Below are 15,981 nucleotides of genomic sequence, written 5' to 3' on the forward strand. Positions count from 1 at the left end.
GCGCACGAATTGATGAAATTGTTATCGCCGGGCCTGGCCCTAAAACAAACCCCAGCTAAACTCACATACAGATCCTTCCTTCCGTTGATTAAAAACGCCGAACAAGACCCAACACCGGAATTGACAGGGAAAAAGAAGATATCATGGTATCATACAGAAGTAAAAGCAACTCATCTCTCAGCTACCGCCTTGACCCGCCTCGGACGATACCGTCCACTCCCTTGTGGAACCGGACCCGGCACTCGGGACAGTACCATTTGGCAGTTCGCGAAGGCACATCGGAAAGGCCGACACAGCTTAGATGAAACCATTCACGATCACACTGCAATGTTGATCAGCAAAAAACTCCAACGGGTCGAGGGAAGAAGACTTACATCCGGATTCTCGCAGCAGATCATTGTCCCGAAACTCACATCTCCGCACATACAGTAACGTGGTTCATTGGCATCGATCTCCTCCAGCACCCCATCCTCGTCGACGCGGACATCTTGCGCCGCTGAGTCGCGCGCGCTGAGGTGTTTTTTACCAGGTTTTGCCTTGCGGCGCCCGAAGCTGACAGCAGCGCCACCATCTTGGCCTGAAGAGACGGGTCCGGGCGCAGGACGTTTGCGTCGGCGAGTCTGGCCGGGGACGCTGGGAGCATGCGAAGCCTCCCGGACAGGCGTCTTGCGCGCGGGAGTGGCGCTTTTGATGCGAAGGTCTCTTCCACCCACTGTGGCAGCGTTGGCCAGTCCCGAGATAGCACCCGATTCAATGGTGGCGGCTGCAGACCGGCGCGATGAGGGTCGGGTCATTGGAGGTGTCGGCGTGTTGACAGGGTGCACAGCGGATCTCGTGGAGCGCTTTGATTCAGTGGGAGACACCAGGGGAGGCGACACTTTTGCCTCCGCGTGTGCCATGATTGCAGATGGTGCAGCGGCTCCTCGATTAGACCTGCGGCGGTTCGGATCCGCTCGTGACGGCGGGGCAGGGGCTGGCTCAGGAACAACGTCTGCTTCCTCGGCCATCTCATCTCGTTTGCGCTTTCGTGACGCTCGGCTGCTAGTCGGGGTTGCTTGAGCAGAGACTGGTAGAGCAGGACCGCCTACACCGTTTGCCGCCTGTTCTCGCGCCAGCATTTCCCGTTTCAGCTTCTTGGCTTCGTTCAGCTTCATGCCGCGGTTGCTCAGTTTGGTCTCTTCAAGCTCCTTAGGCACTTCGCCGCGACGGGTCTTCTCAATGTTGTCACAGTCGATAAGCTCGACGCCGGTCTCTTCGGCCAGGGCCTTGGCAGCTCGGTATGCTTCCCATCCCCGATCCGCCAAGGCGAGCTCACGGTGAATCATCACCTCGCTGGGCTGCCAGACTGCATTTTTCTTCATCTTCTTCCGTAGCTTGGTCATTTCCCACTCCGTCAGTCGCAACCAAGGCAGATCTTCGCTTCCGAGCTTGGCATCGGCCGGCGGCGGCTTTAGCAAAGCGAGAGCATTGCTCGTCGAGACACCAGCGCCTGCGCTGTGGCGTCGTGCTTGTTTTTCTTTCTTTGGAGGGCGAGGCTTGCGGATCACTTCTGCTTCGACATCGGATTGTTCCGTGCTGGCGATAGGAGAATCTGGGTGCAGGCCCGAGAGACGCCCACTGGGTATGGTCGAGCGTCGGGATCGCGATTTTGGGTTTACAGGGCGTTTGCGGTTGTCCAGGCGAAAGGTGATACGAGTCGTAGAATCTGCCTTTTTGCCCGAGCGCACACGCTTGGGAGTTGGCTGTGGGACTGGTGTTGGTTCGCGCGACGAAGGTTTGGGTAGCGCCTCGAGCTTCTGTCTGATGCAGTCGAGTCGGTCGAAGTGGCGATCGACAACATCGTAAAGGCGGCAGGCCTCAGCGTATGCAGACTCACGCGCATTGATGGCGCGATCTAGGGTTTTGGAGATATCCTTGCGCATGGCCACTGCACTGGGACGCGCTTCGAAGGGGAGCTCAGGGAGCTGGGCGTAGTCCTTGGCTAGATTGTGTACAGTCTGGGCAGAATCAAGGTAACGGTCATCAAGGCCTCGAATCAGGGTCAGAGAGCGGATCAGGTCGGCAGGGAGGTATTCGGTATAGTCGATGTAGTCTGTCACTGTCGCCTGGGCGTCGGGATCGAAGGGACCGTCCAGGATGACCCCTCCGCTCTCGTCCGTGTCATCAGTCAGGGCCATTGTGCAGTTGTGTGAAAGAAGAATAATAAAACAACAAAGGAAGGAGAGGAAAACCCCCTTTGACGACTCAGCGACCCAGCGACTCAGCGGGGCATTCTGGTTGGAGCTGAAGTGGTTGAGCTGCACCTTCCAAACAGGAGGCCAATCTGCGGATGATCATTGTTCCGAGAAAGTCACGTGGATGATCGAGCCCTTGTTGTCATGAACTACTCTGCACGATTTCTTTGAGGCTGTTTGCGTCTCCTTTGCAAGGAAAAAAAGGGCATAAAGAGTTGCGCATAGGGCTAGAATAAAGAGCTGTTCACGATACGATATCGTTAGGATTTTTCATTATCCTATATCGTATCGTTAGACTAAAATCTCTGCGATAATATCGCACGATAATATCGTCGAGACTGCATATCGTGAACAGCTCTACTAGAATACAGATATACTATTGCCACCAGGTTTCTGTGATGTTGCACCCAGGAAGTGTCTCGGTGGGAGAGACCGTGGCCGGACAAGCTTAAGAGGACCTCCGAATAGCGTCAAATTCGCCGTAACATGTCTGGATACTCTACATCACGTAGAAACATATAGATAAGGATTCTGGGCAGTGTTTAATCACTTGTGATGTCGTCGCAGGCAACGACGCTCCTGCGTATAAAGGCCTTCTCTGATGTCGTTTTCTTTCCTCTCCTTCACACCTTTTGTTTTTCAAATATCCTCTCCCATCCACATATCTTTTCCATCTATCTCTACCCAGAACATCTTCAGATTTCTCATATCCTGCTTCTCCATCACCTGTTTCATCATCCTTCACTTCTCTACCAGGTGTGCCTCGTCTCTTGTTCTCCAACACCTGCTCCGTTGTCGACTGTTTTCTGATAGTCTGCTTCACTCACTCCTGTTTTGCTGCCTGCTGTTCCTTCCTTTGCTTTCGTGTCCTGCTTTTCAGCCTTCATTTACCCCCGTCTTTTTACCTCTTTTTCATTCAACATGGACAAAGAAGAGCGCCTGAAGCTCCTGTTTAAGGAAGACCAGGAACTCCTGAATAGAGCCCTAGGGCTGAAATTTCCCATCTGTGGAGTGTCTCCTGAGGCCTTGGCTCCAGCCAAGGCATCCGCCGATGTAAGTGTTTCCTACGACTGGATGACGCCGATGGAAGTTCCTCTCTTCTTTACTTCAAACGATATTGCTCCCCTGTCATACATCCGTTCCCGTGTCACTGGCGTGGACCAACTTGATAACCAGGACCACTCGGGGCAGGCTATCTTGCCCACTGTGGACCAGAATGACAGCACCTCCCACGAGCTTGAAGCGGTTGCGCACCTCGACAACGAAGCGATTGACGTCGATTCTTCCACCCAGGGACCCGGGTGGCCCAGCGATGTCACACTTGCGGAGTCTTTCTGTCCCGTGGTTGCCTTGTCTCGTTTCCCCTACCGGTACCTTCGGGGTGAGATGTCGCAGAAGGTTGCTTCGCGATTCTTCGATGGGAATAAGTTCTGGAACCGGCACTGGGATTTGTAAGTAACCATCGATATAATCAACTTGATGGGTATCCAAACTGATATCGTCTCAGATACTTTCTGTATGTTCCCCCGAACATCTATCATAGGCCCCTGCTCCTCGTTCCAGCTCTGCAGGCCAAGGCATTGTTGACGCAAATAAACGCCTTCTACCATTGCCAGTTGTGCTTCGAGCCTCGAGACCAGCGGGGCTTGCTGCTTTCATTCCCCAACGACGGAACCCCTCGTCCCATCTATCTGGACAAAAGCACGAGTCGCCACGCCAAGGAGCAGTTGGAGTTGAGCATTCCAGCGCAGCCAGACAACTGGGGTGAGTGGGTGAACAAGTGTGACCCGGAAGCCGCGAAGGCTTTTGAAATGAAAGTCGAGGCTGCGATCGAAGCGATCAAGCAGAAGAAACGAGCCACGGCTAAGAAGTTACAGAAGCAATTTGAGATTGAGCAAGAGTGGCGCAACCGCCTGCAGCTGACCATTGCCCACTTTGGGCTGCGTCCCCCGATCCAGGAGGCTGGAGGTGAGAAGCAGTATCTCCCTCCTGTTAATGTCTATCGCCCTGTTCCCTGGCCGTTCGAAGACGAGCCGATCTTCATCGCCATTGACATCGAATGGAACGAGCGGATTCCCGAGCAGGTGACGGAAGTTGGCATTTCAATGTTGGACACGCTGGACCTGAAGGGCCTTCCGCCCGGCGACTTTGGAACTGACTGGATCAAGCAAATCCACTCGCGCCACTTCCGGATCATTGAATTTCGCCACATTATCAACAAAGAGTACTGCAAGGGATGCCCGGACCGGTTTGATTTTGGCAAGAGCGAGTTCATTGCACTGGTGGAGCTGCCCACGATGGTGGATGCTTGCTTCGTTCCGCCTTACTCGGCCAGTAAAGACCGATTTGGTGCCGTCCCGGAGTACAGAAAGGGACCGCGCAAGGTGATTTTGGTGGGACACAACCCTGTCGGCGATCTGAAGCACCTTCGCGACGCAGGGTGCGCGATGTTTACCGACGCGGCAAACAACGAGTTTTTCGACAACCGCAAGGTGTACGACACGGCAAAACTGTTCAAGAGCCTGCGAGGCGAAACTGGCATCCGGTCGCTGAAACACATTCTGCATGCTCTGAACATCCTGTCTATGAATCTTCACAATGCGGGGAATGATGCGCACTTTACGCTGGAAGCCCTGATCCGGATGGTGCTGGAGGAGTCGGGGGAGACGTCAGACGCGGGCGAGCGTCGAATCTAAATGTCACGCAGGATCCCCTCGGGATGAGGTGATGATGGTTCATTTGCTTCTTTGATTATCATTTTTTCCGGATGAAGATTACGATTGGGATTGTTTCGATTCTGGAGCGTGCAATTTGGTTGTGGCTCGGATGAGTTGCTTGTGTAGATTGCCATGATGAATAATTTATGGATTTCTTGTACGATTAGCTAACCCTAGTAAGGTTCCTTATCAGATCTGACACCATCATCACATCAATTTCGCGTCTTCCCACCCACCACGCTTGTGCGCTAACCTCGCCTCTTCCCAACGAGCCCCCACAGAGCAGGTCCAAAATGACTAGTCATGCTCTTTTAACCACCTACCTGCTCTCCAATGCTCCTCACGCCCTCACCCGTGCCACTACACACCCGTTCCTCCGCGCTGCCGGCCGTGGCAAACTACCCAAAGCCACGCTGTCGCAATGGCTCTCACAAGACCGACTCTACGCGCAAGCTTACATCCGGTTCATCGGCCTTTTGCTGTCCAAAATTCGAATCCCCTCACAGAACCCTACGAGTGCAACGCCACGCAATGCCACACCCGAGCAGCACGCAACGGACGTTCTGATCGACGCGCTAGTCAACATCCGCACTGAGCTGCAATTCTTTGAAGAAACGGCCGCAGAGTACGGGCTTGATTTGACTGCCATCTCAACGGAGAGTGGCGCAGGACTCGCGGAGTCCGGATCCGGAAATATCACTACCTCGGCTCAGATCTCGACCTCAGGCTCGGGCAGCTGTCCTGGGTTCACGGGCGGGTGCGAAGGGAAAAGCACCGAGACCGGGGAAAGAGAGTCGGAGGTGTATGGGCGGTGTGCATCCCAGGCTGAATGCCAGGCTCTCCAAGAGCGGGAAGCGCAGGAGCAGAGCCAGGTGAATCCTGAGTCGCATGGGGTTTGTGACCCGGCTTGTCGGTCCATTGACCATGTCTCTGCTGAGCCGCTGGAGAGAGGTGGCACGGTCTCCTTTACTGCTACTCACACCACGCGCGCCTATATTGACCTGTTCATGTCGGCGGGCAGCGCTGGGGTATCAACCCTGGAAGGTCTGGTGGTGCTGTGGGCTACAGAGGTGTGTTACCTGCGATCGTGGAAGTATGCGGCATCGTTCATGGAGGGAAAGGATGGGGAAGGGGAAGATGGTGAAGAAGCGAAGAAGAATAGTGCGGCCGGGGGTGCGGCGGACGCGGATGGCGGTGCGCTGCGCAAAAGGTTCATTCCCAATTGGTCGAGCCCAGACTTCGAGGCTTTTGTCAATTGCATTGGCGATATAGTGGATGAGACGGCCAACCAGATTAAGGGTGCTGAGGAGGCAGAAAAGATGCGCGGACAATGTCTCGATTGGTGGAGGCAAGTGATTTGGCTGGAGGAGAGGTTTTGGCCAGATGTGCGTGCCTGACTGTAGAGTAGTTGAAAAGCGATGTTTCTTTCTCTATGTTGTGCTGGATGCAGGTGATTCATGCGAAATCATTACCACAAATGATTTTAGGGTAACGCCGACTAGCGCAAACTAAGCCTCAGACGTCAGCAGCCTTGCCCAGGCATAAGAGACATTATGGTTTCGCCCCCAAATTGTGATGAACATCCTCAACGACACCGGCGTCAATATACTGTGATGTAGGAATCCTGGAAAAACCTTGCTTCATAGTAGTTAGTTCCCTCCGGGCAAGACTTGCTTTCCTTCGGTGCATGGACCTTGTTTGAGTGTAAAACACATCTGGTTCTATATATGGCGTTCTCGTGGGAGTATAATAGATTCATAATAGATCCGAGTTTTGTGTCGGGGTCTATGAGTTTTCTTAATGGATGACTTTATTAGTGAGGAGAACATATTGTAGAGGTTAAATTTATGTTTGTTCTACATCCGTGGATTAGGTTTAAATCGTAGGAAACAACTTGAACATGGCAGAAGAATCAATTTGCTAGACGGGCAACTAGCTATAGATCCATAACCACAATTGTTAAAAGAAAAAGTCTCAGTTCTTTGGCATAGTCACTCCGAGAGCTCTCTTCTGTACAAACAGCGCCATCTTAACGAAAACAGACAGACGAATGAAAAAAAGAAACCGTCCCAAAAATAAACAATAACAGGAAGAAAACAAAATTGAAACAAAAGGAGTCAATGACGCCGAATCAAACCCTATCTCCTAAGCGCAAAATCGAACTCCTTTGCTCAAACAAAACAAAGTAGTCAATAAGAAAAAAAGAACAGAAAACAAAAAACCGCCAACACCGTGCGTGATATGCGCATCAAAAACAAAATTCACGTCACAATCATCTTTGAGGATGCAGTCTGGAGTGTTGTACAGTATATCTGGGAGACAGACTGCCCTATGTAGCCGTGGCGCGGGCGGCATTGCTCAATTGGCGATGGTATGAGCCGATAGGTTGGAAGCCACTGCAAGTTCAAGCTAGTTAGTTCTTGTTCCAGAGACAGAGCAAGAAAAGGTAGGGGGTGCATACCGAGCCAAGTCGAATCCACCTCCACCACCACCATCATCCTCATCTTCTTCTTCCATGTGCTCCTCTTGATGTGTTCTATTGGGACCACCTATTTCCCCATGCTCGGACTGCAACGGCGGCAGAGTGCGACTTGATCCCAGTCCATTCGATGTACCCGGCTTACTGGGACTAGCCAGGTTCGGAGGCGGGGGACTGCTGCTGGGGAACCCGGCGATAATGCGGTCATCTGGCTCGCCCTTTAGCGGGCTCATGTCCGGTACAGGGCGGGCAGGCGTGCTGCCGATGTCTGCGAATTTCCAGAACTGAGCCGGGGAGCTCATCGGCATGAATTTGGATGGAATCTGTGCTGTGCTGGGAGGTGGGAGGCGGGGTTGTTGGCGTTGGGGTGCGGGTGTGATCATTGATGAGGGTCCTTCGTCGTAGTATGACGAGGACAGCACTGGTGGGGACCCGGCGACATTGTCTGATAGACCGTACCCGCGGGTGGCGTTGGCATTGCTGCTGCTCGGCACGTTGGAGCCGCTGGTAGCGTTGCTGTGGACACGAGCTGGGAGCGGCGACGGCTCTTCGTGGTCTCGCGGGTTCATATGCCGCAGAGGATGATCAGAGCCAACACCACGGCCGAGCCGCGAGCCACGCTCGGGCGTATAGGCTTCCACGGGAGCAACCGGGAACGAGCTGAATCCAGGCGACGACACCGGTGGAGATTTCTTGGCTGTAGCTGAGAACGAGGTGTCCAAGCTTGTGACATGAGTGCCACGCGCCGACGAAGGAGGCTCCTTGGTAGCAGGTGATGACGGGGCAGAAGACTGCGTGCCCTTGCGCATCTGCTTTTTCCGGTACTCCTCGCGGTACTCCGCGGCAATCATCCACTTCATGCCCTTGCCAGGCTCGTCTGTCCGCCTCGGGACTTTCTGGAACGCCTTGTTGAGAGACAAATTGTGCCGAATGGAGTTCTGCCAGCCGCTCTGCGAATGCCGATAGAAGGCGTATCGCTCCATGATCCAGTTATAGATATTGTTCAGCGTGAGCTTCTCTTCCTCACTGGAGAAGATAGCCTGCGCAATCAACGTAGCGTAGCTATATGGCGGCTTCAGGTCTTTGGCTCCATCCTTGCTGTAGTCGATCTCCTCGGTGCTTTCCATCATCATGCCTCGGTTGTACAGCGGCGACTGTTTGGCAGTGCGCGCGCCAATGGTGTCCGGCGACCGCGGCGGCGGCGTCACCTGGCGCTTGAGGAATTGTGGCGCAGGAGCTAATGAGGGGCCGCCGGATGAAGATGGCCGCGCAGGTTCGGTTGCCTGCGAGTTTGACGGGTGGGCATGTTGAGAAGCGTCCCACGCGTTCGAAGCAGGATCTGGCTCTTCACCATTGGCGATGCGTTGAGCGCGCTCCACGAAGCTCGGGTGGATGTGAGCATCATCTCCGGGAGTAACAAACATCATTTGTGTGTTGGCGACTTCGATAATGTCGCCGCAGGAGAGGATGGCGTCGGAGCCGCGCTTGACGATCGAATTGTTCAAGCGCACGCCGTTGCGGCCGTTCACTCGAATATGCCAGGCGGGTGTCTCTTCGCCATCGTAAAAGATCTCCGCATGCAGACGGGAGACGAACTTGCTTGGGCCCAGATCAACATGGACATCCGGCAGCGCGCGAGCAGCAATCGTGACTGGACTAGACTGTTCATTGGATCTCTGCTCGCGGTCGGGCTCACGGCCAATATTGACATGCAGCGTCTTGACGTAGTACGTCCAATTACGACCCGCAATCTTCGCATAGGCCTGGATGCTCTGCTTATTCTCGGTCTTGGAGTTGGAGTGGTCGCGTGTGACGCGCAGCTCTTCACGGGCGGTATTGAGGTACGAAATCACCAAATCGACCAGGTCCTGGTTAGTCGAGGGGTCATGCTCGCCCGCTGATTCCTCGGCTTCATCGCCGGACTCGGTTTTGACAGGTTTCTCGGTGCGGCGGTCAATCTGGCAATCAGATAAGAAATCCCCAGTCAGCACATTGCGTCCTGCGCGCCCCCAGCCACACACGCACACCAGTTCCAGAACTCACCTTGCGCTTCTTGTTAGATGGCCGACTAGGCGATGAGTCCGGCGCCTCGACATCCGACGTTTCCTGCAGTTGGATTTCCTTGCGCCGCGCGCGACGGCGATTCGACAGCGGCATTTTTTCCGTACCGGCGGAAGTCCACACACGCTCTCACAAACAAACAAAAGACTTTTCTTCTTCCTTTCTTCCAGATGCTGCGTAGTATGCACCGCAGGAATCCAGAGCCAGGTGTTGTGTCTCGAAGTGTGTGTGCGCAAAAACAACACGGGGGGCGGGCCACTGGAGCGAAGGCGAAAAAAGAGGCGAAGTCGACAAGCAGTTCCGGGAGGAGAAAAAAACAAATGTCACAACTCGAACCGGGTTTCGGCGGGTGCCCCAGTCTCGGAGGCACGCTCAGAGGTAGAACCAAAGAATGAAAAGGCGTCAGAGCCGGCGAACCGATTTCAGCGGGTTTGCCACCGCGACCAAACGAACCGGGCGGGAAGGGAACAAAAGTGAGTAGAGGAAACTAAACACGAGTGCACAGACACACAGCACCCAGAGCCAGCAGCAGAACAGGCTGATTCTGAGGCCAGTGGAGGAGAGCCGGAGTTGGTTGGTGGTGGTGGTTGAGTTGATTGATTATTATCGATAGTCCTCGATCGACGCGATGGCGTCTGTTTGGGGTTGACCGCCTTACGTCGCGTGGGGAGCGTGACTTGCGAGGGAGTTGTATACACAAGTATACTAGGAAAACTGGTGAGAAAAGAAGGAGAAAATAAAGGAACGAAAAGGAAAAAAAGACATTCAATCAAATGCCATAAACAGTGGCCTGCTCGGTGGGAATAGATGACGCCTTATGTGGGTTCGCGCAACGCTTCCGAGTGCAGAGGCCAATGTGACTGTAAACTAGGGCGGCGGGGCAGATGGAATGGCCTAGCTATAGGTTTAGTGGTTTGAGGAAGTGGTCAAGAACGATCGTTCTGATTGTTTGTCTTGTGTAGTCGTAGTATCCTCACCTGTAGACACGCGAATAGTCGGACACGATACACACACCCAACCCTCAAAATCTATACATCACCTCACCATGCTGCACAAGAACCCCCCTGATTAATTCTGCCGGTGATCCCTTGCTGAACAGGAACACTGCCCCAAATCGTTTGCGTCACTGCCCCGGATCCAGTCTGGCCCACACCCACTGGAATGCTGCTTGTCCCAATCGGGAGGTTGACATCTCCGCCGGATGCGACGCCGCATGGAGTCCAGATCGTCACGGACAGGCACATGTAACCTATATAACCAAATAAACTAACTACTACGTTCTGCAAACAACCTCAGCCGTAAATAAATAGCATGATTCCATTTAATAATAATGATACAAACAATGGCACGCGAAGAAGCGATTCAAGGAGAAGAGACCATCGTTGCTGTGGGTAGGTAGGCATAATCAAAAGTAGACACAAGAAAAAAAGAGAAATTGTTCAATTGAGTTGTAAAAGGAGAGAGAGGACAGAAGATAAGAAAGAAATAATGGGTCATGACAGCGTTATTGGAAAGTAAGGAAACGGCTCCGTTTAGGCATCGTCGCCGGGCATCTTGGCATCCCCATCCTCATCTACACCCCGAAGTGTTGGGTAGAGAATTGCATCCCCTATGGGCTTGCTAGGCTCCTCCATCTTCTCAGGCGTAGGGGATGCCCGAGCACTTGCAGCCTCGGCCATGGAGACATCGGCGGATGTAGATCCGCTCGAGCTGTGGCTGGGCGACTCGGCACCGTACTTGCCAGACTCCAACAAGTCCGACACCAAGCGGCGCAGGTTCTCCAGCAAGCGAACCTTTTCCACCCACGCGACGTTGACATCATGTTCCGCAACCTCCGTGGCTGCCTGAGCGGTCCGCTGGGCGGCTTCGTGATCCGGGTCCGGGGACGTGCTCGAATGGAGAGCGGGATCGATCAAGCTCTCCGAGAACTGAGTGGCGCGCTTGGCGGTCGGGGTCTGCTCACCGTCCTTCTTGCTGTCGTGAGAGGTATCCATGCGGTCCTCTGAGGCTTGACGGCTAGCTGGGCGGGCACGCTGCAGGGTACCTCCCGTATAACGACGGCGCTCGTCATGGTCAAAAACTCCGCCGAGAGTCGAAGGCGGTGCTGCGCCCGACGAGGTTGGGTAGCCTGCGGTCATACTGTCCGACATGGAGGTCGAAGGCAGTCGGGGGTACATGTTGGCACCGCTCTCATGTGGAGGCGAAACACGATGGGTGCTGGGCATCTCCATGGGAGAGCGGCTGGACGTGTAAGACTGCGCACTGGAGGGCGGAGTCAGGGCAGGAGTGCCAGTGGAAGGAGAGTGAGCAGAAGCGGCGGCCATCATCTGCCCAACCGGCGTGGTGGCTGTCGCATGGCTGGAGGGGAGCTGCGTGGGCGGGGAGTTGGTAGCCCGATAGTGCATTCCTGCCTGCACATAATGCGCACCGGGTTGGGCAACTCCCGCAGCAGCCACGTTCTCCTCGCTCTCATAGATCGTGTTCTGCATCTGCTCCAGGAACTGATCAATGTTGAGCAGATCGCTCTTGCTCCGCACATTCGACATCGGGGGCAGGTGATACGCAGGGGCTTGGGCGCCGCCAGGGCTATATCCACCGCCGCCACCAACAGCGACAGAGGCAGGCATCGGCTGGTATTCGGCCACGGGACCATTCAATATGGGAAGCTGAAGCGCTTGTAGACCCAAGAGGCGTTGGCCGACGGCGGTATAAGAGTTCGGGTCAAACTGGCGCCGCTTCAGATCGCCGAAGAACTCGTTCAATGCATCGTAACCGCGCTTGCGATCGTACGTGGTATTGCCGTCCTGGCCTTGACTCAAGGCGTAGTATACGTTGCCATAAGAATGCGGGTTAGTGGGCGGGTGCTGCGGATGCGCTTGATAGTAGTGCGGCGCGCCATGCGTATATGGTTGGCTCGATACGGTATTGACAGGGGCCTCGAAGTAGTGATGAGCAGCAGCAGCGTAGCCTAGAACACCAGTCAGGCATTGCAATACATTTGCATTAAGAAAGAAAGACAAACCTTGGGGCTTGCCGGGGAACATCATGTCGGGATGCTTCATGCCAGGCTCGGGCGACCGGATTTCCGAGTCGTCGGCGTGAGTCTTGACATGTTTCTTCAAGTCCTGCGGCCGCTTGAAGGCCTTGCCGCAGAAATCGCACTTGTGCGGCTTCAAGGGCACATGCACGCGGATGTGAGAGGTGATATGATCCCGCTTGACTGTGGTCGTGTTGCATGTGCCCCATTGGCAGGTCAAGTTGAGGTTATTGGTGCTCTTGCGGCCAACATGGCGCTCGCAGACGTGTTCCTGATTCGAATATGAGATTCATTGTTTTGATAACCGCAGGCTGGTCGAAGCTTACATAGAGAGCCTCCGCAGTGGGGGACTTTTCGCTGCAGCCGACCCATTGACAGGGCAGTTGCTCGCCACCGCCGTTCAATGAGGGGCTGTTGACAGCCGCGCTGGCAGCAGCCGCAGTCGCCGTCACCGATGCAGGTTGCTGCACTGGCTGCTCGGGCGCGACGGGGGCTGGTGCGGCCGCGACGTGGGGCGCGGGCGGGTGAATGTTGTTCTCAGACATGGCGCCAAGATATTGGGCTGGGCAGTGCGAGCGGAGGAAAGAACCAGGCACAGCGACTCAGCCAAGGGACACCTAGCATTCAACCAGGACGCAACTCGTCCAGGGAGAACACCACCAGAATGATCGGTATGGAGCGACGTGGCGCGTTCGGTGTCAGCCTAACCGAGGCAGCAGCGAGAAAAGGGGCAACACCGCGACAACACCAGAGGAGCAACGAAAGAATATAAGCCGGGGGAAAATGGAGAGTGTTCGAAGAGAACAGGGAGAGAGTGGAAGAAGGAGAGTGTCCGGACGAGAAGAAGGGGAGCCGTGACTGAATTGTCCGGGGAGGAAAAAGAGCCGAGCCTTTTGTGCCTAGACAAGGAGGAGCGGACTGGGCGCCACGCCCTCGTGATTGCGGTATTGGCCCCACGCCGAGAATGTTGGTGGTGCCGGGAGTCCGGTTGTTCCGGCCCCGTGCCGCCCGTTCATTCGTGTGTTGGGGACGAGGAGTGGAGTTCGTGAGGAAAATGCCCTCGCTTGGCAATGCCAATGTCTCGGGGCGGGACTCTTGGATCTCTCGGCGCTGGGACAGATTCTACCATCCAGTCTCCAGGCTACAGTAGGGGCTGGGCGTTGGGGGCGGAGGTACAGATCATGTCTGCCTAGAATCCCTAGATCGAGCTGAATGGGCAACCGCACTGTATCCACCAGATACCGAAAGTATGTCGACTACGGATCGATGGTCTGGCTCCCCCGTATAAAAAAAAAAGACATATGGCGAGTACTTTGGGGGTACCTATTGGTATCCTCATTTACCTCGCGAGGCAATATAGACGTGACCATCTGGCCGTTTTGGGGGAAGAACACAGATGGGCAGATATCCCATCATCTCCATTGCGACAATAGTGGACATGTCTCTATGTGAAATGTAGATAAACACATCTCACCCCTACCTCCCCCTCTTCGGCGGCTGATACCAACTCCAAATATTCAAGCCGACCTTCGTCCCCGACGTAACGGGGTACGCAGCGTGCCAGGTCTCCGGGTAGCCCGAGCCATCCGGCCGCAGATTCTCCCAGAAGATAGCATTTCCCTTGATGGGTTTGAAGGTGATCCCCTGCTTTTTCTCCTGTTGATCGTCATCCTCACACTCCAAGAACCGACACCACTGTTTCCCGCGCGGCATCGACAAACGCGGGAAGTTTGTGCCTCCGCCCGTGCAGTCTGCGTCAAGGTACACCATAAAAGTACTCAGGCGGTCGCCGCCACGGGCCCACGAGCCGCTCCAATCGTAGTGGTGCCGGTAGTGGCCCGACGCGTTGTAGCGCTGTGCCCACATGCGTTCAATGTAGAGGTGTGGGCGCCATCCCTGGAAGGCCCGCGCTCGGTCTTCGAGGCAGCGGACGGTGTCGTCGCGGTCGAGGAGGGCGCGGTCGGAGAGGCGAATGGAGGAGTCGACGCGTTCGGTTTTGCCGTCGGTGACGATCGAGGGGGCGTACTTGTCGACGCTGCGATTGTGGGACACATTAGAGAGTCATCCCCGTGGATGGGGGGAAGGGAGGGGAGATCATACCTGACATTCACCAGATGGTCTGCTTCGGCGTCCGACAGGAAGTTCTCAATGTACATCACCAGCGGCTCGTGCGACAGCAGATGCACGCGGTACCCATCGGCGGCATCGGGACAGGTGAATGGCACGCCGTCCTCCAGACATATGAAGCTGTCGTCGAGGTTGAGTCCGGAGGGGACATCGTCTGGAAGGAGGTCGTCGCCGTCGTTGGAGTAAATCGAGACTGAGTCGGGAAAGACCTGGCGCAGGATCGGGTCGAGGACGAAGAGGTAGATAGGGATGAGGTATAGGAACCAGCTCACGACGGTAGAGAGCTTGGGGAGGGAAGCCATGGTGAAGATCATCAGGGCTTCATCCGAATGGATTGGCGGAAGACCCGGGATGAGACACCCTCGATTCAGGCAAGGGAATTCAGTAATCAAGCATCGAAGTGACTCCAAGCAATGCTGGTTCAGGAGAAGGGTGGTGCCATGTCGTTGAACGGAAGGATGAGATTAGTGGGTCGCAGGGAATGTGAGAGTACGCTAAAGTCAGATAACCTCAACCCTACTGGATGTAGATCTCCAACAATTGACCCTCATGGGTTGATCCTTATGGATCTCAAGCGATATATATGCTGGGGCATAGTACACTCGATCCATAATGAAACACAGCTGGCTACAGGCTAATAATGTCAATCTCGATTGAGTTCAGTCACATGACAGCATTGTCTTTTTTTTTGCCGCGGCCCGTCAGGGCATCAGTGATAGGATTTAGGATTGACTAATTGCTTTCATCCGAGATGTACATTCAGTTAGCTAGTACTTAAAGAACGGTTCCTAGCATAGTCTACGCATTTGTGGGGGGAAATGTCGGGGTGTTTCAGGTCAGACTCTGTAGGAGTTTAAAACCTTGATTTGCTATTCTCGCGTGATGGTTTACCTCATCTGGCGTCTTCTTCGGGTATGATCCGACACTAGCCATGGGTGTAAATAGCAGGGCGAAGTGGACCCCAGCACTTGGTTGGATTGGTGACGGCTGCCACTATTAATCATTTCAGGCCCGACCAGAGCAAATAGTGGACCGACAAATCGGTGCGCGCGATTTTGCGTCCGATGGCGCAAAATGCGAGGTCGCCAACTGATTGGCTCCGGCCCTGTCCTGACGAAGTCTCGTTGGTTCTCCAGCCTCGCTAGCCCTGAGACACATCAAGCCTTGCGCCCACGCCAAGGATCGGTTGGGCTGGGGGCCCTAAATATACTCATTTCTGGCGCTGCGATTTAACTCCTGATCTCTTTTCTATCTCGGCGATGCTTGACAAAAGATGGGGTTTGATCGTTCGTTTCTTTCGTCAACATGGCGACGCCCCTGCAATGT

At 54.6% G+C, this 15,981-nt stretch overlaps 6 protein-coding genes across 6 annotated transcripts; 2 read left to right on the plus strand and 4 right to left on the minus strand.

Moving 5' to 3' along the window:
* Positions 1 to 181: 181 nt before the first annotated feature.
* Positions 182 to 2,177, minus strand: N7510_002149 (putative PHD finger domain protein; the record flags this gene model as incomplete). The annotated part of the gene is made up of 2 exons (XM_056974076.1): positions 182 to 322; positions 375 to 2,177. The coding sequence occupies 2 exons, from the start codon at positions 2,175 to 2,177 to the stop codon at positions 182 to 184; spliced, it is 1,944 nt and encodes a 647-aa protein (XP_056839193.1).
* A 978-nt stretch (positions 2,178 to 3,155) lies between these two features.
* On the plus strand, positions 3,156 to 4,930 carry N7510_002150 (uncharacterized protein; the record flags this gene model as incomplete). Its single annotated transcript, XM_056974077.1, has 2 exons — positions 3,156 to 3,685; positions 3,742 to 4,930. 2 exons carry the CDS (start codon positions 3,156 to 3,158, stop codon positions 4,928 to 4,930), a joined length of 1,719 nt encoding a protein of 572 aa, XP_056839194.1.
* A 314-nt stretch (positions 4,931 to 5,244) lies between these two features.
* On the plus strand, positions 5,245 to 6,348 carry N7510_002151 (putative transcription regulator PAB1642; the record flags this gene model as incomplete). The annotated part of the gene is made up of 1 exon (XM_056974078.1): positions 5,245 to 6,348. The coding sequence occupies one exon, from the start codon at positions 5,245 to 5,247 to the stop codon at positions 6,346 to 6,348; it is 1,104 nt and encodes a 367-aa protein (XP_056839195.1).
* Positions 6,349 to 7,280: 932 nt separating this feature from the next.
* On the minus strand, positions 7,281 to 9,587 carry N7510_002152 (putative forkhead transcription factor Fkh1/2; the record flags this gene model as incomplete). Its single annotated transcript, XM_056974079.1, has 3 exons — positions 7,281 to 7,347; positions 7,413 to 9,388; positions 9,474 to 9,587. The coding sequence occupies 3 exons, from the start codon at positions 9,585 to 9,587 to the stop codon at positions 7,281 to 7,283; spliced, it is 2,157 nt and encodes a 718-aa protein (XP_056839196.1).
* Positions 9,588 to 11,023: 1,436 nt separating this feature from the next.
* pacC (putative C2H2 transcription factor PacC) lies at positions 11,024 to 13,073 on the minus strand (the record flags this gene model as incomplete). Its single annotated transcript, XM_056974080.1, has 3 exons — positions 11,024 to 12,459; positions 12,514 to 12,799; positions 12,855 to 13,073. The coding sequence occupies 3 exons, from the start codon at positions 13,071 to 13,073 to the stop codon at positions 11,024 to 11,026; spliced, it is 1,941 nt and encodes a 646-aa protein (XP_056839197.1).
* Positions 13,074 to 14,004: 931 nt separating this feature from the next.
* N7510_002154 (oxidoreductase, 2OG-Fe(II) oxygenase family) lies at positions 14,005 to 14,957 on the minus strand (the record flags this gene model as incomplete). Its single annotated transcript, XM_056974081.1, has 2 exons — positions 14,005 to 14,563; positions 14,629 to 14,957. 2 exons carry the CDS (start codon positions 14,955 to 14,957, stop codon positions 14,005 to 14,007), a joined length of 888 nt encoding a protein of 295 aa, XP_056839198.1.
* Between the last annotated feature and the right edge of the window lie 1,024 nt (positions 14,958 to 15,981).

The sequence above is a fragment of the Penicillium lagena genome, assembly GCF_028827675.1.
Source record: "Penicillium lagena strain IBT 129212 chromosome Unknown utg000001l_segment0_segment0, whole genome shotgun sequence".
NCBI classification, from domain to species: domain Eukaryota; kingdom Fungi; phylum Ascomycota; class Eurotiomycetes; order Eurotiales; family Aspergillaceae; genus Penicillium; species Penicillium lagena.